We start from the raw sequence: 21,621 nt of genomic DNA on the forward strand, positions 1-21,621 counted from the left end.
ACTCCCTAAAGATGATCTCTGTCTTCCTCCTTTGTGTCTCAGCTGCTTATGATACTCCCTTGCTCCTGATGTGTCACTAGCTTTTCTCAGGATTGTGTCTAGCAATCGTGTGCACAGCACTTTAGTCTTGGGGCTAAACTTTTCTGGCAGGTATAGGTCTGTTAAATTTATGCTCACAGGTAACATTTCATGCTGCACATTGTCAAATAACAACATTCCCTCCGATCTCGTCACCAACCCGCCGGGCGGGCCTTCAGTAAGGGGATGTCAAGTAATTGGTGGTAGTGTTGTTGGTCCTGGGGTCGTGACTATTAATCATCACTGCTGGACCTGAATACTTTCTCTCTTCCTCACATATGACCTATTAACGAGGACGGCCCTAAGATCATGTCCCTCTCTGGGTCCAGACAATGTACTATTGCTTCTGTTCCAGGTTTAACTATCACGTGCTTTCCCAAGGTTAATTTGTTGGTTTACAATATTCAGGTAACATTTTGTTACCCACTTATCTTGTGGCTTCAAGATAAACGTTCCTGCCACTCAGATGCCGCCCCCTAGGGGCTGCTTTATGTAGTTGTTGTACCCTCTGGTGTGAGTATATGCTTCTGGGCGCCCTAGGGGCAGCCTTGTAGCTTGTCCTTGTAGAATCGGAAGGACGGTGGTGATCACGTTTATATTCTGTTGATAAAACACATCCTGCATATTCCAGGTTTTTAGTTAGTCTTACCATTTCTATTTCAACTGGATTGTTTGCACCGTTTCTCCGGGCATGTGCCCTTTTCCAGATCCACTTTATTATAGCCAGTATCCCTAATATTGCAAATATACATCCTAATCCTCTTTAAAAAGTCCATCTATCGTACCTTTATATTCTTTCAGCTGAGACCAGTGTTTCCATCGACCCCTACTTTTCATATCAATGCAAGCACATGTATCTCCACTAATTAATACCTCATATCGTCCGCTCCCCTAGGTGCGAACCCTGGTTTCTCTGCCACTTCCTTAACCATTACCTTCGCCCCCACCTCAGGGATTATAGCCGAGGCGGCTATCTCACTGTCTTCGTCCTCCTCCTTCTGCCTTTCTCGGACCTCATGTCGCATACCTTTCAACTGCTCACTCAATTCCCTCACATACTTTCTGATTCTGTCTCGTAGGCGGCTTAATACCGAATATTCTACAAGTTTCTTTCATCACTTGATCCGTGAAATGAGTCCCTTGATCCAAGCCAATCATGTGGTAATAGGACTGCCTCCCATTTAGCATTTCCACCAGTGTGTGTTTTGTGTGCAGTATTATTTCTCCTATCATTATGACAGACTCACTAATTTTGACTGCCTAAGTGGCACAATCCAGTGCGGCCAGGCATCTGGACAGACCGGCAGCCGCTGGAGATTGCTGTGACGAGTAGTAAGCTACGGGTCTCATCCTATCCCCATGCATTTGTGTCACCGCGGCTCCATAGAAGCCTCCCTGGTTCTCACAATATATATGGATCGGGAGATCCATGTTCGGGAGTCCCAGCCCTGGAGCTGACATTAGGGCTTCCTTCAGATTACCGTATACTGCTTCTTGTTCGGGGCCCACTCTACAGTTTCTAAGGATGGTTTTCCCACTTTCACGAGCAGCTGTATTGGTTCTGCGATTGCCACAAAGTTAGGTACAAAATTCCTGCAAATAGTTAAAGAGCTCCAGTACCTTACGCACCCCTCGGACTGTTTTTGGTTGGGGCATAATCCTAATGGCCTCCTTCCTGTCAGTGAACATGGTCCTAGTTCCTTGGGATATTTCGTGTCCCAGGTACTATACCACAGCTTGTCCGATTTGTGCCTTTTTTGGGATTTACTTTGAATCCTGTGTCCTGCAGGACTTCCAGTATTTCTATACGTGCTCCTGTATGCCCCCTATCATCCTCGGATGTTATTAGTAAGATCATCTATGTATTGTAGTGTAGTACTCCTATACAGGGTTAAATCCACCTTTTCTATGGCTCAACTCATAGTCCGGTGGAATATAGCCGGGCTATTGTGGAACCCTTGTGGGACCCGTGTCCAGGTGTACTGATGGTCGCTGACTGTGAAGGCAAACTTATCTTGGGACTCTTTTGCCAGGAGTATGGACCAGAATCCATTGGCTATGTCTAATACAGTGAAGATCTTATGCTCTGGTTTTAATCCATTAAATGTGGTGGCTGGGCTGGCCACGATGGGATGTTGACGGGGAGTCACCTTATTGAGGGCAGTATAATCAATAGTTAACCGATATGATCCGTCCGGCTTTTGCATGGGCCAGACAGGGGCATTTGTTGTTCCCTCTACCTCTAAGTATACCGCTTTCCAGTAACTTCCTCCACTATCTGTCTCACAGCCTGTGCAGCTTCTGGTTTTATCAGGTAGTTGGACACTTCCCACATTAGCATGCCTGTCAAAATTACTCTGGTTCCCCCAAGGTATTTCTAGATTGTTTCCAAACCTTTTAGTTTTATTTCTTTTTTTAAGAGATCAGATTTAACATTTTATTTTGAATGTATCTCAGTATTTTGTTGTGCCTTCTCTTAACCCGTGGTACTTGAAACCTTCACAACAAAATGAGCTCTTCACTGTTCCCATCCTAATCTCTGCTCGCCTTTTGTAATATTTGTATTTATTGTTGGATTACAAAATGTCAAATATGGTAATACTGTGTTTTTTGATCGGACTTCTCATTTATGCTTATAGTGATTCACAGATCACAGAATGCAAAGTACTTGTTTTATAATTGTGTGCCCAATTTCTGTTTTAGAAGCTGAACATCAAAAACTCTAATCTTTTGCTCTGTAGCTTCAATTTTGTGATACAGTATTTCATAAATTACATCTTTTTAAGCTGCAGCTTCTGACGCAGTAGTTGTGTAATTTTATTAAAAAGGCTTCCAAACCCAAGATTTTCCAATACAACCAAAATGTTTATCAAGGAGAATCACCTGAAATATCTCAATCACAATTCAAATATTGTACTGCCAATCTTTTATTTAAAACTCTTTTTACTGAGCTAGAAGTTTTCATGTCAAGGTTTTATACAAAGGAAAATGGGAGCGTACTTCCCCAGTCCGCAGGCTTTTTTTGAAGGCATTACAATTTCCCTTCTCCGTTCTTTATCTCATTCCTAGACTAAATTTATTGTCTTTCAACCCAATGTAATCAATGATTATATGTTTCTTTTGACAAGTAAATGAGCGTGTCGAAATTCTTTTTAAAAACCAACGGGACCACGCATTTTTGAACTTTTGCTCAACAAACCTATCTTTTGTGAATTTCCTAGCTCTGTAACTTATCATCCGAATAAATCCGCACCTGTGCTTCTACCTTAAAATGTAATTCAATTCTAGGTTCACACTTTCTTAAAACTTCCCACATACAGGACAACACTACAAAGGGTTTAAAAAAAAAACTTTCACTGTCCGAAAAAGTGGGTGGAGCGAAAACAAACAGACAGCTCCACCATTTTTTCCAAACAGGCTTTCAGACACATGAAAAATTCATTAATTCCCACCTCAAATATTCCGCAGTCAAAAATCACACAAGCACTTTCATTCAAAGACAAACGTTCACCAAAGTCTCTCTTCATTCAACAAAGCTTATTAATTGTTTGGTCAGCTCTATTTTTGGATCTATACGTCACTTAAGATAGTCACTATCAGGTTTTTTATGGTCATCCGAAAAATATCCTAGCCCCCCATAAGAGAGCAGTGTCCAGCATATCTTTACACGTCATACTCAGTTTTTGATACGTCTACCCTTATATCGGTTTCACTGTATTCTCAGATGCTGACTGTCTTCCCACTTGTATCACCTAACCCCAGTGTCTACAGTCCCACTGACTTCTTATCGATTAAACTGTATTCTAGATACTGACTGTCCCTCCAGTCAGTTTCCCCTACCCCTAGAGCCTGCAATCCCATCGACACCTTATCGATTTATCTGTATTCTAGATACTAATGGTTCCTCTACCCGGTTCCCCTTGAACTTAGAGGCCATATCCACATCGATGCCTTCTGATAGTGTCTATCGTGACTTCCCAATTCGCCAAAGTCTTTAACACCATAACAGACTTTTCACAGATTCAAGTACCCCGGGCAAAAGACACGTCTCATAACGGCTCACGTCGGATTATGAGGTAGTTGAAGATACTCACTCATGATGGATTCGTATACGTTTGTCTGTCGGCTGCCCATTGTAACCCTGCTTGCAACGCCATAATGTTGTGGGGTATTAAAAATATAACACTCACACAAAAGGTTTTTTTATAGAGAAAAGAGTTGTTTATTAAAACCTGATTAATCAAGGGCGATCTGGCCTCATCAGTACCGTTACTGAGTGCTCTCAACATCGATCTCATAGAACAAGCTGTGTAATTACATTTTTATACAGTTTAGATACAGTCAAAATGGTGGAACTACGCGGGGAAGTGTTCCATTGGTTAATACAGGTTACAACAATTTCATTGGGTGCTACAGTTACATTAATTTTATTGGTTTCAGTAATTTCTAATGATTCCATTGGTACAATCAGTTCTGACGACTGTTGCTAGAGAATAGCAGGTTACGTGTTACATTTCTGGGAACGTCTTCCCAGACTAATTCTCAGACTGATGTCCTTGGCAGACATATGGCTACCCTCTGCTTAAAAGAGGCATTGTCCCTGTTATCTCCTGTGGCTGGAACATTGTGGCCTCCTCTCATTATTTCTGTGAGCTGTCTACATAAATCTTGTGGGTGTTCTTATCTCCCAAGAGAATTTCTCTGACCTTAGTGTTTCTGCCTAATTCAGCTATTGTACCATGAACGCATTTTAAACCTTACTCTCAGTCTTTCTTACTTAATTTTAATTACAACGATTTACTTTACCCCTAATTAAAGTTTTTCGCTCTTACAAGCTGCATTTGGAAAATAAACATTAATTGAACCTGTCAGTTACGGCATTCATTAAATTGTAATTAATAAAAATCACCAGAAAAAATATCTTCTGGAGTTTACTCAATGGGGTGTGAGTCTCCGCTGAGGGTTTGTTACAGTTTTGGTCTCCAAATCCAATCAAAACGGCCTGATTTTGGTCAGCTTGAATAGTGAACATACTGCAGACCTGTCTGCTCACCGATTTTTAAAATAATTTATTAATATTATTTATTGTCCCTCTGCCCCCAATCTTGATGGGGTGACAAAATACAATTCATTTCCCCAAATTTGTCTTTCAGTTATTGGAAAAAATCCTGAGGGACAGGATAAATTTTCATTCAGAAAGACACGAATTAATCAGGGACAGTCAGCATGGATTTGTTAAGGGAAGGTCGTGTCTGACTAACTTGATTGAAGTTTTTAAGGAGGTAACATGGAGGGTTGATGAGAGTGGTGCGTTTGATGTAGTCTATAAGGATTTTAGCAAGGCTTTTGATAAGGTCCCACATGGCAGACTGGTCACGAAAGTAAAAGCCGATGGGATCCGAGGCAAAGTGGCAAGTTGATCCAAAATTGGCTGAGGCAGGAAGCAAAGGGTAATGGTTGATGGGTGTTTTTGTGACTGGAAGGCTGTTTCCAGTGGGGTTCCACAGGGCTCAGTACTTGGTCCCTTGCTTTTTGTGGTATATAATCAATGATGTAGACTTGAATGTAGGGGGTATGATTAAGAAGTTTGCAGATGATACAAAAATTGACTGTGTAGTTGATGAGACAAAGCTGCAGACTGCAGGAAGATATCAATGAACTGGTCAGGTGGTAGAACAGTGGCAAATGGAATTCAAGAAGTGTGAGGTAATGCAGTGAGGTAATGGGGAGGTCTAACAAGATGAGGGAATACACAATAAATGGTAGGACATTGAAGTGTAGAGGAACAGAGGGACCTTGGTGTGCAGGTCCACAAATCCTTGAAGGAAGCAGGACAGATAGAATAAGGTGGTTAAAAGGCAGAAGGCATACGGAATACTTGCCAAGGCATGGAATACAAGATCAGGGAGGTTGTGTTTGAAGTGTATAAAACACGAGTTAGGCCACAGCTAGAGTACTGCGTGCAGTTCTGGTCACCACATTACAGGAACGAGAGGGTACAGAAGAGATATGAGGATGTTGCCTGTACTGGTGAATTTTTAGCTATGAGGAAAGATTGGCTAGGCTGGGGTTGTTTTCTTTCGAACAGCGGAGGCTGAGGTGCATAAAATTGAGGGGTCTAGATCGAGTGGCTAGGAGGGACCTATTCACCTTAGCAGAGGGAAAATAACCAGGAGGCATAGATTTAAAGTAATTGGTAGAAGGTATAGAGGGGATTTCAGGAGAATTTTTTCGCACAGGTTGGAGGGGGTCTGGAACACTCTGCCTGAAAGGGTGGAAGAGGCAGAAACCCTCATAGCATTTAAAACGTACTTGGATATGCACTTGAAATGCCATAACCTACAAGGCTACGGACCAAGAGCTGGAAAGTGGGATTAGACTGTACAGCTGTTTGTCAGCCAGCACACACACACTGGGTTGAATGGCCTCCTTCTGTGATGTAAATTTCTATGAAAACTAGAATTGTCTGTTCTGAATTTCTATCCTGCATTCAGTGATGGTTTTTCTAAACTCCTTTTACAGGGCTTTAGAAGGGAAGGATTTGCAGACGGGAAACTCAAACGAGATATCGCATCAAGATCTGACAGAGTTACTCCATTCATCAGGACCTGAATATCATCTGCCTTTGAATGTGGAAGAAGAAATGTTTGTCTATTCTGTCTGTGGGAAACGATTTCAAACATCAGTGTGACTGGAAAAGCACCAGACACACACACACCCGAGTGAGAGTGTTCTAGTGAACTGCCTGTGGAAAGAGCTTTAACCAGTTACACAGCCTGAAAAACATCGCACCATTCACAGCAGGGAGAAACCGTACACGTCTTCTGTGTGTGGACGAGGCTTCAACTGATCGTCCAACCTGGAGAGACACAAGGACACCCACACCATGGAGAAACCGTGGGAATGTGGGGACTGTGGGAAGAGATTCAATTCTCTGTCTGAGCTGGAAACTCATCGATGCAGTTACACTGGGGAGAAGCCGGTCACCTGCTCCGAGTGTGGGAAGGGATTCACACTGACATCCCACCTGCTGACACACCAGCGAGTTCACACTGGGGAGAGACCGTTCACCTGCACCGAGTGTGGGAAGGGATTCACTTACCCATCCCACCTGCTGACACACCAGCGAGTTCACACTGGGGAGAGGCCGTTCACCTGCTCCGTGTGTGGGAAGGGATTCGCTCAGTCATCCAACCTGCTGACACACCAGCGAATTCACACTGGGGAGAGACCGTTCACCTGCTCCGTGTGTGGGGAGGGATTCACTCAGTCATGCAATCTGCTGACACACCAGCGAATGCATACTGGGGAAAGACCGTTCACTTGCTCGGTGTGTGGGAAGGGATTCTCATTGTCGTCCCTACTGTTGAGGCACCAGCGGGTTCACACCGGGGAGAGGCCGTTCAGCTGCTCAATGTGTGGGAAGAGATTCACTCAGTCATCCCACCTGTTGACACACCAGCGAGTTCACACCGGGGAGCGGCCGTTCACCTGCTCTGACTGTGGGAAGGGATTCACTAATTCATCCTACCTGCTGAAACACCAGCGAGTTCACACTGGGGAGAGGCCGTTCATCTGCTCCGAATGTGGGAAGGGATTCACTGATTCATCCAACCTGCTGACACACCAATATACTCACCGGAGAAAGACTGTTCCCCTGCTCAGTGTGTGAGAAGAGATTGACTCGGACATATACCCTGCGGAGACACCAGGGAGTTCACACCGGGGAGAGGCCGTTCACCTGCTCCCTGTGTGGGAAGATTGGACCTGTTCATCCCACCTGCTGAGACACCATCAAATTCACTGCAGGGGTTGGATTCTGCTGTTAATCACATCCAGAACTGAACCATGTTCATTCTGACAGTTGGAGTTTGTTTCTGCTGATGTTAATAACCCCAAAATTGGGCTGGAGTTTAATATTTTGATATGTCAAGTAAATCAGCTTTCTTTCAAACACACTGTCGAGCATTTGATATCTCCAAGATAAGAGAAAACTACCTGATGTCCGATTACAGACTGTTCCATTTTTGGGCCTTTCCTGCTTTCTAACTCTAGATTATTTCAGTTCTCACACCTTCGGTTACTCTCGGGGACATGTTCCAGCTTGTGTGATGAAGTGCTTCCTGTCATCACCATGAATGGCCTAGCTCTAATTTTAAGGTTATGACCTCTTGTTTTGGACTCCCCCACCATAGGAAATAGTTTCTTTATCTACCCTACCATCTCTTTTAATCATAAAACACCTCAATTAGATCACCCTTTAATCTTCTATATTCAAGGGAATACAAGCCTCGTCTCCACAACCTGCCCTCATAATTTACAAAAGTCATCACTAAGTACAGGGTAGAAATTCTGAACACAGTTCTAGTTTCTCTGAAACATTCTTTGGTTTCTAGTCCCTAAGCTGCAAGTCCCCCATCCAACGCACTCTCTCCTCGTCACATCCTCTCTGTTTGAAATCCAGATTCAATGCATGCTCTGATTTCTCCATTTCACTCCTGAAGGTGCTGCGTGATGTTGGGGTTCGGTCCCAGTCACTATTTGCCCTCAAACAGATACATAATGAGGGGAAATCAATCTCTACCTTTAACTCTCAGCGATATGGAAAGAGGGAAATGAATGATCTTTTAAACACCTGGTCCACTTGGCACTGAAGTGTCTGAAACTCCACTGCCTGTGGAAAGAGCTTTAACATCGCACCAGGGAAACAAAATAGTGACAAATGTTAAACTGTTTTATTGACAAAAGAAATCTTGCGTGAGTTTTTAAACCATAAATTGTTTAATGGCTTCACACTGACTCACCAGACTGTCCGACTCAGGTTACACCCCTCAAGCTCCACGATTGGTTGCAGAACATGCTGCTCCCTGGGACTCCGGCCTCTCTCCCTGTTGATTCCCAGGGCAATCAATCACCACTCGCCAACATTATACTTCCAGATGAAGTTCAGGGGCTCAGAGGAAGGAAATAAATGAGGCTTTGAAACTGAGATGGGAAATGCAATTAGAGAAACGTGATTCAATATATTAACAAAACTATTTAAAATCAAATGAAATGAATTATAATTTCATGCCAAGTGGGAAACAAGTGATGTCTGGACTGTGCAGGAGTGTTTGCGCCTGGTTACAGAATGTGTCACTGGCTCTCCGTTCCAAATGAAGTTCTTCCAGTTTTGCTGGAGTAAATAAGGAGCAACTGTTTCCATTGGCAGAATGATTGGTCTCCAGGGGACACAGATTTAAGGCGATTGGCAAAAGAACTAGAGACAACATGAGGAAACTTTCCTCGTGAGTGAGTTGTGATCTGGAATGCACTCATGATGGCTCAAATGTCCACCTTCTGTGCTGTCCCATTCTATGATTATGGCGGATGTCCATACCCAGAGTCCAGAGTGCTCCACGTGGTGGAATATTCCCTATCTCCATCAGCTGGGTGGGGGTGGGGGGGTACAGTACTTCTGAGCCCAGTAGGACCACCAATTTCCCATGTGGGACTGTCGAGGGAGGTGGGTTCCCTTCCCTGAAGGACATTAGTGAACCAGTTGGGTTTTTACGACAATCCGGCAGCTTTCATGGTCACTTTTTCTAGTGCAGGCCCCACATATGACCAGATTCTTTCAGCTCAATTTCATAAACTGTCTTTATGCTTTTGTGGGTTCTCTCTCTCACTCCATTTTTCCTGTTTGGAATTCATTTTACAGGTATTAAAATGGGACAATTTGTGGACTGGAAGCTCAAATCAAACATCACATTGAGATCTGACGGTGTAACTCAATACATCGGGATCTGAATATCATTTGAACATGGAATCAAAAAGCACCGTTCACAGCGGGAGAAACGGTACATGTGCTCTCTGTGGACAAGGCTTCAACCGATTCTCTGACCCGTCGAGACACCAGCGAGTTCACACTGGGGAGAGACTGTTCACCTGCTCAGAGTGTGGGACGTGATTCACTCGGTCATCCTCACTAAACACCAGCGAGTTCACACTTGAGAGAGGCTAGTCACCTGCTCAGAGTGTGGGAAGGGATTCACTTGGTCATCCATCCTGCTGACACACCAGCGAGTTCACACTGTGGGGAGAAGCCTTTTAAATGCCCGGATTGTGGGAGTGCGATAAAAGTTCTAGGGAACTGACGTGCCATCCACGTGTTCACACTGACTAGAGACCTTTCAGGTGGGCTTTTATCTGACCTCACTGTACACCAGTGCACTCACTGGGGAGAGACCGTTCATCTGGTCCGAGTGTGGGAAGGGAGTCTCAGTGATCCAGCCTGCTGACACACCAGCGAGTTCACAAGTGATTGCAGGAGTTGGATTCTGCTGTTAATCAAATCCAGGATTGAATCGTGTTCATTCTTCCAGTTGGGGTTTGTTTCTGCTGATAATACTCCTGTAACTGGACTGGACTTTACTATTTGGGATATAGGTAAATAAATCAGCGTTACTTTCAACACATTGCTGCAGATTTTTGTCTTTCCCACCTGAGTAGTTAGCATCACCTGGTTGGAGCTCAGAGAGGACAATCTGGGGGAGGATTGTACGCTGGGAACAAAACTTCAGCCTGGACACAGTCCTTCAGGGCCACACTGAGAGGGGCAAATGGCACTTTGGTCCTTCTCGTCTCTCTTCACTGACAGCAAACTCTCTGTTTCGGTTAATCTTGACGTGTTTAAGGACCAGATGATATTCACTCAAGGGTGTTTAAAGAGATGGGACGCGTGCTCTGTGAACCCCTTGCCCATATCTTCAACAGCTCAATAGAGTCAGGGATTGTGCCCTGAGATTGGAAGGCAGCTCACGTAGTTCCCATTTTCCAGATTGGGAACAAATCCGAGCCAGGGAACTAAAGGCGCATCAATGTGACCTCGATCACTGGGAAGATGTTTGAAGGGATTCCAGGAGATGCTGTTTTCGATCATGGGGAATGGGAAGGGGCCCATTAGAGATACTGAACACGGCTTCCACAAAACAAGGTCACGTCTTACAAACTAGCTTGAGTTTGTAAAGAAGTTGTTAGGTTGGTGGATGGGGGGAATCCAGTTGACATTGTCGACCTCAGGGGTGTCAAACTCATTTCTTATGGTGGGTCTGATCCAATATCCTGGCACTTGGCGTGGGCCACATTCAGCAAAAGTTATTAACATAGGAATAAATGAAGATAAACTATATCGGAATTTACATTTAGATTTTATTTACTGCTGTTGCTCCCAATCCCTGGCACCTCTTAGCTTGAGCATTTGTGTACTGACCCTGCTCAAACCATAACCACAAGGATATCTGTGCATTGCTCTGACTGTGACCACAAGGCTGTGTCACTATCCCACATACACATACCGTTGCCTTGTTTCTCCATACAAACACCATCTCTTTACACATCCCCTTTCTATACAATTACAACAGACATGAACAAGGGTCTGAGGCTGATTAAAAGAAATAAGAACATAAGAAATAGGAGCAGGAGTAGGGCATTTGGTCCCTCGAGCCTGCTCCGCCATTCCACAAGATCCTGGCCTCAACTCCACTTCCCCGCCCGCTTCTGATAACCCTCGACACCTTTATTGTTCAAAAATCTGCCTATTTCCACCTTAAATACATTCAATGACCCAGCCTCCACAGCTCTCTGGGGCAGAGAATTCCAGATTCACGAGGCTCTGAGAAAAAATTCCTCCACATCTCAGTTCTAAATGGCCGACCCCTTATTCTGAAACTATGCCCCCTAGTTCTAGATTCTCCCACGAGGGAAAACATCCTCTCTGCATCTACCCTGTCAAGCCCCATCAGAATTTTATACGTTTCAATAAGATCACCTCTCAGTCTTCTAAACTCCAATGGGTAATAGGCCCAACCTGCTTAACCTATCTTCATAAGGCAACCCCTTCATCTCAGAAATCAACCTCGTGAACCTTCTCTGAACTGCTTCCAATGTATATCCTTCCTTAAATAAGGAGACCAAAACTGTACACAGTCAGGTTGAACCTTTCTTATCCAGGACTCCCTTATCCAGGTGGTGCATGCACAGAACACGACCCATTCACCCCGCCACCCAGGTTTCCCATTCCTTTTTTTAGGCACAACGGTTATACCTTTCCTTTATGATTTAATTAAATCATTCACCTAAACAGAAAATCAACACACAAAAGCAAGTGATCAGCAGCAGCAGAAGCCCCTCAACATAGAACACCTCGGAGTCTACCTACAGCTCGGGGCCCGCTGATCCCACTGGACACCTCGTGATCCGCCGACATCTCTGGGCCCGCTTGTCCCACCGACACCTCTGGGCCCGCTGATCACCGACACCTCTGGGCCCGCTGATCACCGACACCTCTGGGCCCGTTGGATCCGCCAACACCTCTGGGCCCGCTTGTCCCACCGACACCTCTGGGCCCGCTGATCACCGACACCTCTGGGCCCGCTGGATCCGCCGACACCTCTAGGCCCACTGGATCCGCCGACACCTCTGGATCCGCCGACATCTCTGGGCCCGCTTGTCCCACCGACACCTCTGGGCCCGCTGATCACCGACACCTCTGGGCCCGTTGGATCCGCCAACACCTCTGGGCCCGTTGGATCCGCCGACACCTCTGGGCCCGCTGATCACCGACACCTCTGGGCCCGCTGGATCCGCCGACACCTCTAGGCCCACTGGATCCGCCGACACCTCTGGGTCCGCTGGATCCGCCGACATCTCTGGGCCCGCTTGTCCCACCGACACCTCTGGGCCCGCTGATCACCGACACCTCTGGGCCCGCTGGATCCGCCGACACCTCTGGGCCCGCTGATCACCGACACCTCTGGGCCCGTTGGATCCGCCGACACCTCTGGGCCCGCTGGATCCGCCGACACCTCTAGGCCCGCTGGATCCGCCGACACCTCTGGGTCCGCTGGATCCGCCGACACCTCTGGGTCCGCTGGATCCGCCGACACCTCTGGGCCCGCTGGATCCGCCGACACCTCTGGGCCCGCTGGATCCGCCGACACCTCTGGGTCCACTGGATCCGCCGACACCTCTGGGCCCGCTGGATCCGCCGACACCTCTGGGCCCGCTGATCACCGACACCTCTGGGCCCACTGGATCCGCCGACACCTCTGGGCTCGCTGGTCCCACCAACACCTCTGGGTCCGCTGGATCCGCTAACACCTCTGGGTCCGCTGGATCCGCCGACACCTCTGGGTCCGCTGGATCCGCCGATCTGGTCCCGCTGGATCCGTCGACACCTCTGGGCCCGCTGGATCCACCGACACCTCTGGTCCCGCTGGGTCCACCAACACCTCTGGGCCTGCTGGATCCGCCAACACCTCTGGGCCCGCTGATCACCGACACCTCTGGGCCCACTGGATTCGCCGACACCTCTGGGCTCGCTGGTCCCACCAACACCTCTGGGCCCACTGGATCCGCTGACACCTCTGGGCTCGCTGGTCCCACCAACACCTCTGGGCCCGCTGGATCCGCCAACACCTCTGGGCCCGCTGGATCCACCAACACCTCTGGGCCCACTGCTCACCGACACCTCTGGGCCCACTGGATCCGCCGACACCTCTGGGCTCGCTGGTCCCACCAACACCTCTGGGCCCACTGGATCTGCCAACACCTCTGGGCCCACTGGATCCGCCGACGCCACTGGATCCGCCGACGCCTCTGGATCCGCCGACACCTCGGGGCCCATTGGATCCGCCGATGCCTCGGGGCCTGCTCGGCCCACTGACACTTCAGTGCCCAACCTTGGGCAACCTCCTCCCCCCGACCTTGAGTGACTTCCTCCCATCCCTCGGGCCGATGACCTCCCCTTATCTGACAAAACCCCTCATCCGGCACAGGCCAGGTCCCAAGGGTGCTGGATAAGGGAGGGTCCACCTGTACTCCAGGTGTGGCCTCACCAATGCCCTATACAGTTGTAGCAAGACTTCCTGACTGCAATAAATGCCAATATTCCATTTGCCACACATTTCATTGCAGCAAAGGTTACACTGGGAGAAATGTTCAGTTAGTTTCCATTACAGGCAAAATGCAGAGCAAAAGAGCAGCACACTGGCATCTTAACAGTGTCTCATTGGCCTACAGGCTTTTGTTAAATACATTTGCTGAGTGGATATAAATGGAAACCAGCTTTGCAGGTGTGATGCTCTATTCACCCATCGAAGGTGAGAGAGATGCTGTTGGAGCACACGCTAAGTCCAGTAGCTGAAAGTGATTAACCGACTGGGTTTTATATTTTGTGATCCTGGATCTGTTACCAATACCAGCAAAATTAAAGCCCATGGAATATAATGGACAGTGGCAGCATGGATACGAAATTGGCTAAGTGACAGGAAACAGAGTAGTGGGGAAAGGTTGTTTTTCAGACTGTAGAAGGAATGCAGTGGTGTTCCCCAGGGGTCGGCACCAGGTACCACTGCTTTTCTTGATATATATTAATGACTTAGACTTGGGTCGAAGTCATTAATATATCCAAATTTGCAGATGACACAAAACTTGGAAGTATAGTGAACAGTGAGGAGGATAGTGAAAGACTTCAGGAAGACAGACAGGCTGGTGAAATGAACGGACACGTGACAGATGAAATTTAATGCAGAAAGGTTCAAAGTGATACATTTTGGTGGGAAGAACTAGGAGAGGAAATATAAATGAAAAGGTACAATATTAAATGGGTGCATGAACAGAGAGACCTGGGGGTATATGTGCACAAATCTTTGAAGGTGGCAGCGTGGGTTGAGAAAGCAGTTAAAGAAACTTACGGGATCTTGGGCTTCAACAATAGAGGTATAGAGTACAATGACAGAGAATGGGACGAACTTGGATCTGGACTGAAGGTGATGGAGGTTGAACAGTTTCCCGTTTGTTCTGTAGACTAGCTCCACTCCAGTGGGGAGCTTACTGAGGGTGTGATGCAGCTCTGCAGTAAGGAAGAACGAGAAGAGCGTTGGTGCAATGACACAGCCTTTCTTGACCCCGGTCCGAACGTGAATTGGGTCTGTGGTGGATCCGTTGGTCAGGACCACAGCTTGCATGTCATCATGGAGCAGGCAGAGGATGGTGACAAACTTGGAGGCCAGCTGAATTTGAGGAGACACCTCCATAATACTTCACGGTTGACAGTATCGAAAGCATTTGTGAGGTCAAAGAAGGCCATGTACAGAGGTTGGTATTGTTCCCTGTATTTCTCTTGAATTTGACTCGCGGTGAAGATCACATTCCTTGTTCCCCTTAGTGGGCGGAATCTGCATTGCAACTCTGGGAGGAGCTCTTCAACCACAGGGAGAAGGCGATTGAGGAGGATACTTGTCATTGAATTACAGTACGCAGGTGACGCTTGCATCTGCGCACACTCAGAGGCCGAACACCAAACCATCGCCAATGCCTTCACAGAAGAGTAGGGGAGCATGGGCCTTACACTAAACATCAGTAAGACAAAAGTCCTCTACCAACCTGCCCCCAATCACACAGTACTGCCCCCCCCCCCCGATTATCAAAATCCACAATGAGGCCTTGGACAACGTGAACCATTTCCCATACTTTGGGAACCTACTGTCAACAAGGGCAGACATTGATGATAAAGTCCAACACCGCCTTCAGTGCGCCAGTGCAGCCTTCGGTCACCTGAGGAACAGAATGTTTGAAGACAAGGACCTCTGTGCCGGCACAGAGATCATGGTTTACAGAGCAGTAGTGATACCCGCCCTCCTTTATGCTTCAGAGACATGGACAATGTGCAGCAGGCACCTCAAAGCACGAGGAAAGTATCACCAACGCTGCCTTCGCAAGATCCTGCAAATGTATTGGCAGGATAGGTGCACCAACATCAGTGTTCTCGGTCAGGCCAACGTCCCAAGCATCAAAGTATTGACTATGCTCAATCAGCTCTGATGGACGGACCACATTGTCTGCATGCCCGATACGAGACTCTTGAAACAAGCACTCTACTCAGATCTCTGACGTGGCAAGTGAGCCCCAAGTGGGCAGAGGAAATGCTTCAAGGACACCCTTAAAGCCTCCTAGAAAAGGTGAAACATCCCACGGACACCTGGGAATCCCTGGCACAAGACCGCTCAAAGTGGAGGAAAAACATCCGGGAAGGCGCCAAACACCTCGAGTCTCTTTGCCTGGAGCTAGGGGAAGACAAGCCCAAACAGCGGAAGGAGCACACGACAACCCAAGCACCCCACCCACCTGTCCCCTCAAACAAAATCCCATCAACCACCATCTGCCCCACCTGTGACAGAGACTGTAGGTCCCGCATTGGACTCATAAGTCACCTGAGAACTCATTAGTGTAGAAGCAAGTCATCCTCCACTCCGAGGGACTGCCTAAGAAGAAGATAGCGTACAAAAGTGTGGATATTATGATGAACCTGTATAAAATACTGGTTCGGCCTCAACTGGAGTATTGTGTCCAAAGGCAACATAAGAAAAACATTTTTACACAGCGAGTTGGTCCAGACCTGCAGTAATCACCGGGCAGTGTGAGCTGAGAGTGCGCTGTGGGGCAGTGGTGCCAGGCGGTAACACGGGAGGTGAGCGAGCTCCAGGGAGAGAGTTTGAGAAACTCTGGGAGAAAAGCACCGAGTGTGGCCCCAGGCACCAAGCCCCGAGCCCCAGGCCCCAAGGGAAAACACTCCACATTATCCACTTTACAAACACCCGGTGTGGTGGGCCTCAGGCCCGAACAAGATCCTACGGGTTCGGCAAGTTCACAAGTGACTGCAGGGGCTGTGTTCTATTATTATTGCTGCTGTTAATCACATCGTGCCCATTTTGACAGTTGGGGATTGTTTCAGCTGATGTTAACAACCCCTATAACTGGGCAGGAGTTTAATATTTTGATATTTCAAATAACACAATGTGTCGGTATTTGATTTCACCAAGATAAGAGGAGACTAATTGAAGTCCTGTTACCGACTGCTCCAATTTTAGGCCTTTTCTCCTTTCTAACGTGATATTATTTCTGTTCTCATACCTTGTAACTCACATGGACAAGTCCCAATTCCTCATTCCTTCCACAGTGCCTCTCCTCATCTTGGTATCTAGGGTTGGCATTGGTAACATGCCTGGAATCACTAAACACAGAACGCAGTCTGTTGATCACTTTCAGCTACTGGACTTAGCGTGTGCCTCACTCACAGCATTTCTCTCACCTTCGATGTGTCAACAGAGCATCACAACTGCAAACATGGTTTCAATTTAAATTTGATTCCACTCGGGAAATGTATTAAAAAAATAAATACGTAAAAATAAACTGATCACATCAAATAATTGGCAAAGGTTTAGAGTCATGAAGATGAACAAGTAAACACATCACGGCCCAATAACCCAGCTCTATATTCAAAGGAGAATCTGTTATCAAACTCCTCGAGTGGACAGATTAGAGAACAATGCTAATTCTAAGAACATCTAGAATCTGTTGTAAATATCTTTCAAATCCTGACTGGTACAATCTGTCAGTTTCTTTTCAGTTGCAGTGAATGGAAGATTAGAGGGATGTTGGCATATGGAACTCGGTTAATTCAGCTTCTGAAAGGTGTTTGTGTTAAGTTCATTTGATAGAGGGAAAATGTGGTTGGTATCATTAGAGAGAGGGAGGGAGAAAGAGAGAGAGACAGAGTTCACTGAGCAACAGTTGGTGTTTGCAACCAACTGGCTGTAGATATTTCCATCGTAGAATGTTTAGATTATAAATATTATGTTGGGATCAGAAATGTCTAAAGACCAGTGGTTTGTGCCTGACACAGGAAGGCCACAGTGTTTTTACTTGCTTCTAATATTGATGCATGTTGAAGAAAATGCAGACTTGTGTCTCTGGACTATGTAATAGCCAGGGACTACTATATTAGGTACTGCTCCAGTTTGATGAGATGTTGATGGCATAGCAAGAGATCCAGCAGTTTTAAGAATTTATCTCCAGTTATCAGCAGACATCGAATGTCACAGCGTGTTGACAAAATTGGACACACAACTATTCTATTGGGTTAAATTATCGGGATCAATTGTTATAGAACTGTTACAGAATTGAATTCCTGTAGAATGGAAAAGTAGTGAAGTTATACTTAACCTGTATCAAACATTGGTTCGGCTGTACTTAAGACTACTGAATACAAATCTAGTTGCCATATTAAAAAAAAGATATAGATGCCCTGGAGGGGCTCCAGCGAAGATTTACAAGGATAATAGCAGAAATGAGGGTATATCTATTCTATAAGGAGAGGCTGCATCTCTTTTCTCTTCAGAAAAAAGGCTCAATGGTGACCTAATAGAGTTCTTTAAAATTATGAAAGGTTTTGATAGAGTAGATACAGAGTGAGTGTTTCCACTTGTAGGGGAGAGCATAACTAAAGGCCATCATTATACGATAGTCACCAAGAAATCAAATAGGGAATTGAGAAGAAACCTTTTTACCCAAAGATTGGTGAGAATGTGGAACTTGCTACCACAGGAAGTGGTTTAAGCGAATAGTATAGAAGTATTTAAGGGGAGACTTGTCAAACATTTGAGCGGGAAGGGAATAGAGAGCTATGCTGATAGAATAAGATGAGGACAGACGGGAGGAGGCTCAAGTGGAGTATAAACACCGGCATGGGCTGATGGGCCGAATGGTACGTTTTGGTGCCGTGTATCCCATGTAATCCTGTTTTCCAAGACACACTGCTTGAAGGTGGAGATAAATGACTTGCATCAAAATGCAATTGTTACTTTGCTCTTCTTTGTAACATCACAAAGTCTGGGCATAATTTGTTTGTGAAATTACAATTGATGTGCTGTTCAAGCACATGAGGAGGGAAAGTTAGCTGAAATTTAAGGGGATATCAAGTTTGGTTTTTGAAAAGATCCAGTCTATGTAGTCTTGTCCAAACTACATATTCAGAAAGAATTTTTTGGAGGGAGACTGTTGTGTTGAAAGTAACTAACATCCTTCATTTTGCAGACTGAATTGCTCTCTGGCATATTTTGGGGAATAAAAGGTCCAAGAAGAGTTAAGTTAAAATGGTTTAATAAAATTAAACAAACAAAATGGGTTATAACTTGGAGCAAGTGGGTTTTAAAGATATTATAATATTGTAATAGACAGTAAAAATTCCTCCGGGGCTCATGAATGAAATGGTGACGACTGTATCAAAGTTAACGAGAGGAAGTGAGTGAAGATGTAAGATGAAAACAGGAAAATTACACCATCAATTTATATTTTTTCTAAAATCATTGTTCTTGGGTGAATTGGCATAAATCATCTGGGTGCAATCTGGTAGTAATGCAAATTCTTGTGAAAGTCAGGGAAGTGTAGTAAATTGATAAGATTTCTCTTCAAGATGTTTGTGTCATTGCCTGTATTGAACAATAAGAAAATTGGATTTGATGGCCTGACCACTATGATGGGGTTTATTTTCTCTTTAAAATGTTTTGAATTGGTGTTTCACTGAAGTTAGGCGCAGTGCTGCAGTTAACTGTGGGTGCTGAGCTGTTTCTGGTGAATTAATGTGGACTGTGTTAATTGGGAATAGATTTGTGTGGGATAATTCTGTGCTGAACACATTGTTGGGCTGAGGGTTTATCCTCAGTCCCAGTTAAGAAATGTTGTTGATACCAAATCCAGGGACTACTTACATTATGACACTAAATCCAGGGTCCACTTATACTGTGACACCAAATGCAGGGACCACATGCATTGTGACACCAAATTCAGGGATCACTTACATTCAGACAGTAAAACCAGGGTCCAGTGCATTGTGATCTCAAATCCAGGGGGCACTTACCCTATGACACCAAATCCATGGACCACTTACACTGATAAACTAGAGTCAGGGATCACTTACACCATGACACCAAATCCAGGGAGCACTTACCCTGTGACACCAAATCCATGGACCACTTACACTGAGAAACTAGATTCAGGGACCACTCACACGGTGACACCAAATCCAGGGATTACCAAACTGTGACACGAAATCCAGGAACCAGTTACACTGATGCACCAAATCCAGGGACCACTTACACCGAGACACCAATTTATATAGCGCCTTTCACGACCACCAGACGTCTCAAAGTTTTTTTTACAACCAACAAAGTACTTTTTGGAGTGTAGTCACTGTTGTAATGTGGGGAAACTCGGCGGCCAATTTGCGCACAGCAAGCTCCCACAAACAGCATTGTGATAATGACCAGATAATCTGTTTTTTTGTTATGTTGACTGAGGGATAAATATTGGCCAGGGCACCGGGGATAACTCCCCCGCTCTCCTTCGAAATAAATGTAGTATCACGGGATCTTTTAGCGTACTTGAAAGAGCAACCGGGGCCTCGGTTTACAGTGCAGTGCACCCCCGGCCTTCTGACTCAGAGACGAGTGTGCTGCGCAGTGCTTACACTGAGACTACAAAATTACATAGGATATACGGCACATAAACGGGTCATTCGGATTATCCAGTCCATGCCGGCGTTTATGTCCCGCTCTGGAATTACAGAGCCTCAACATGAGGAATGGTAATCTTCAGCCCAAGTATAGGGGGCTATCAAGATCAGAAGAAACAAACTCTAGCTGCCAGAATGAGCATGGTTCCTGCTCAAAGCAATCACGATAAATCCAGGTCTATTCACGAACGTGGGCATTCAATGGCGGGTATTTTCCCCACCATTCACCGCGGGGGAGAATGTGCCGCACCCAGCCGACAGGAGCCCAGCGCGCAAGCACGGGACCCGCCTTGGTTTGGAGCATGCGCGGTGCGTGTAATGGTGGATAGAGACAGTATTAAGCGGCTGCGGACAACTCGGCAAGATTCAGCGGGGCGGAGGGGCGTAATGGATCCGCGAGTGGCTGGAGAGGGTTCCTAAACAACTGGTGTATGGCACAAGCCCGGAATAATAACCTTAACCCCCCATACATTTGCAGCTCGCGACTTTCTCAAGGTCACAGGCCCAGGCTAACGGCCGCCATCTTTGTGCAGGAAGGCCGGTTCAGCGCTCCGCCATCTTGGAATAGTGACTAACAATGCGCATGCGCGGCTCTCTTGGTACAAAGTGTGGGTGGGGCTTCAGTGTGTGGTCCCAACTGGGTCCGAGTGTCCGCGATAATATTCGCAGCCTCAGTTATTTTTCTCTCACTCTCCACACATTGGATTTCTCGCCATCTCTCCTAAAGATGCTACTCAGTTTACATCTCACACATTTATAGCAAGAGCTCCAGAGATGGGTCCCCTTCTATAGTCCTAGGGCTGGAATGCCCCGTCTACAGTCCCAGGGTTAGAATCCCCATGTACAGTCCCAGGTATGGAATCCCCATGTACAGTCTCAGGGTTGGAAGCCCCGTGTACACTCCCAGGGTTAGAATCCCCATGTACAGTCCCAGAGTTCGAATCTCCATGTACAGTCCCAGGGTTAGAATCTCCATGTACAGCCCCAGGGTTAGAATCTCCATGTACAGTCCCAGGGTTGGAATCGCCATGTACAGTCCCAGGGTTTGAATCCCCATGTACAGTCCCTGGTTTGGAATCCCCATGTACAGTCCCAGGGTTAGCATCTCCATGTACAGTCCCAGAGTTAGAATTTCCATGTACAGTCCCAGG

At 46.3% G+C, this 21,621-nt stretch overlaps 1 protein-coding gene and 1 pseudogene across 1 annotated transcript in view; one reads left to right on the top strand and one right to left on the bottom strand.

Annotated features, from left to right (window-relative positions):
* The window catches only part of LOC139273763 (gastrula zinc finger protein XlCGF57.1-like), a 33,878-nt gene extending 24,406 nt beyond the window's left edge, over positions 1–9,472 (top strand). The window contains exon 3 of the mRNA XM_070890826.1: positions 6,601–9,472. Coding sequence (XP_070746927.1) covers positions 6,965–7,750 — 786 coding nt within the window. The 5' untranslated portion in view covers positions 6,601–6,964 and the 3' untranslated portion in view covers positions 7,751–9,472. The remainder of the gene's footprint in view (positions 1–6,600) is intronic.
* Positions 1–21,621, bottom strand: part of LOC139273796 (zinc finger protein 585A-like) — a 280,327-nt pseudogene that overhangs the window by 99,413 nt on the left and 159,293 nt on the right.

Source organism: Pristiophorus japonicus, chromosome 9 (assembly GCF_044704955.1).
Source record: "Pristiophorus japonicus isolate sPriJap1 chromosome 9, sPriJap1.hap1, whole genome shotgun sequence".
NCBI lineage: Eukaryota > Metazoa > Chordata > Chondrichthyes > Pristiophoridae > Pristiophorus > Pristiophorus japonicus.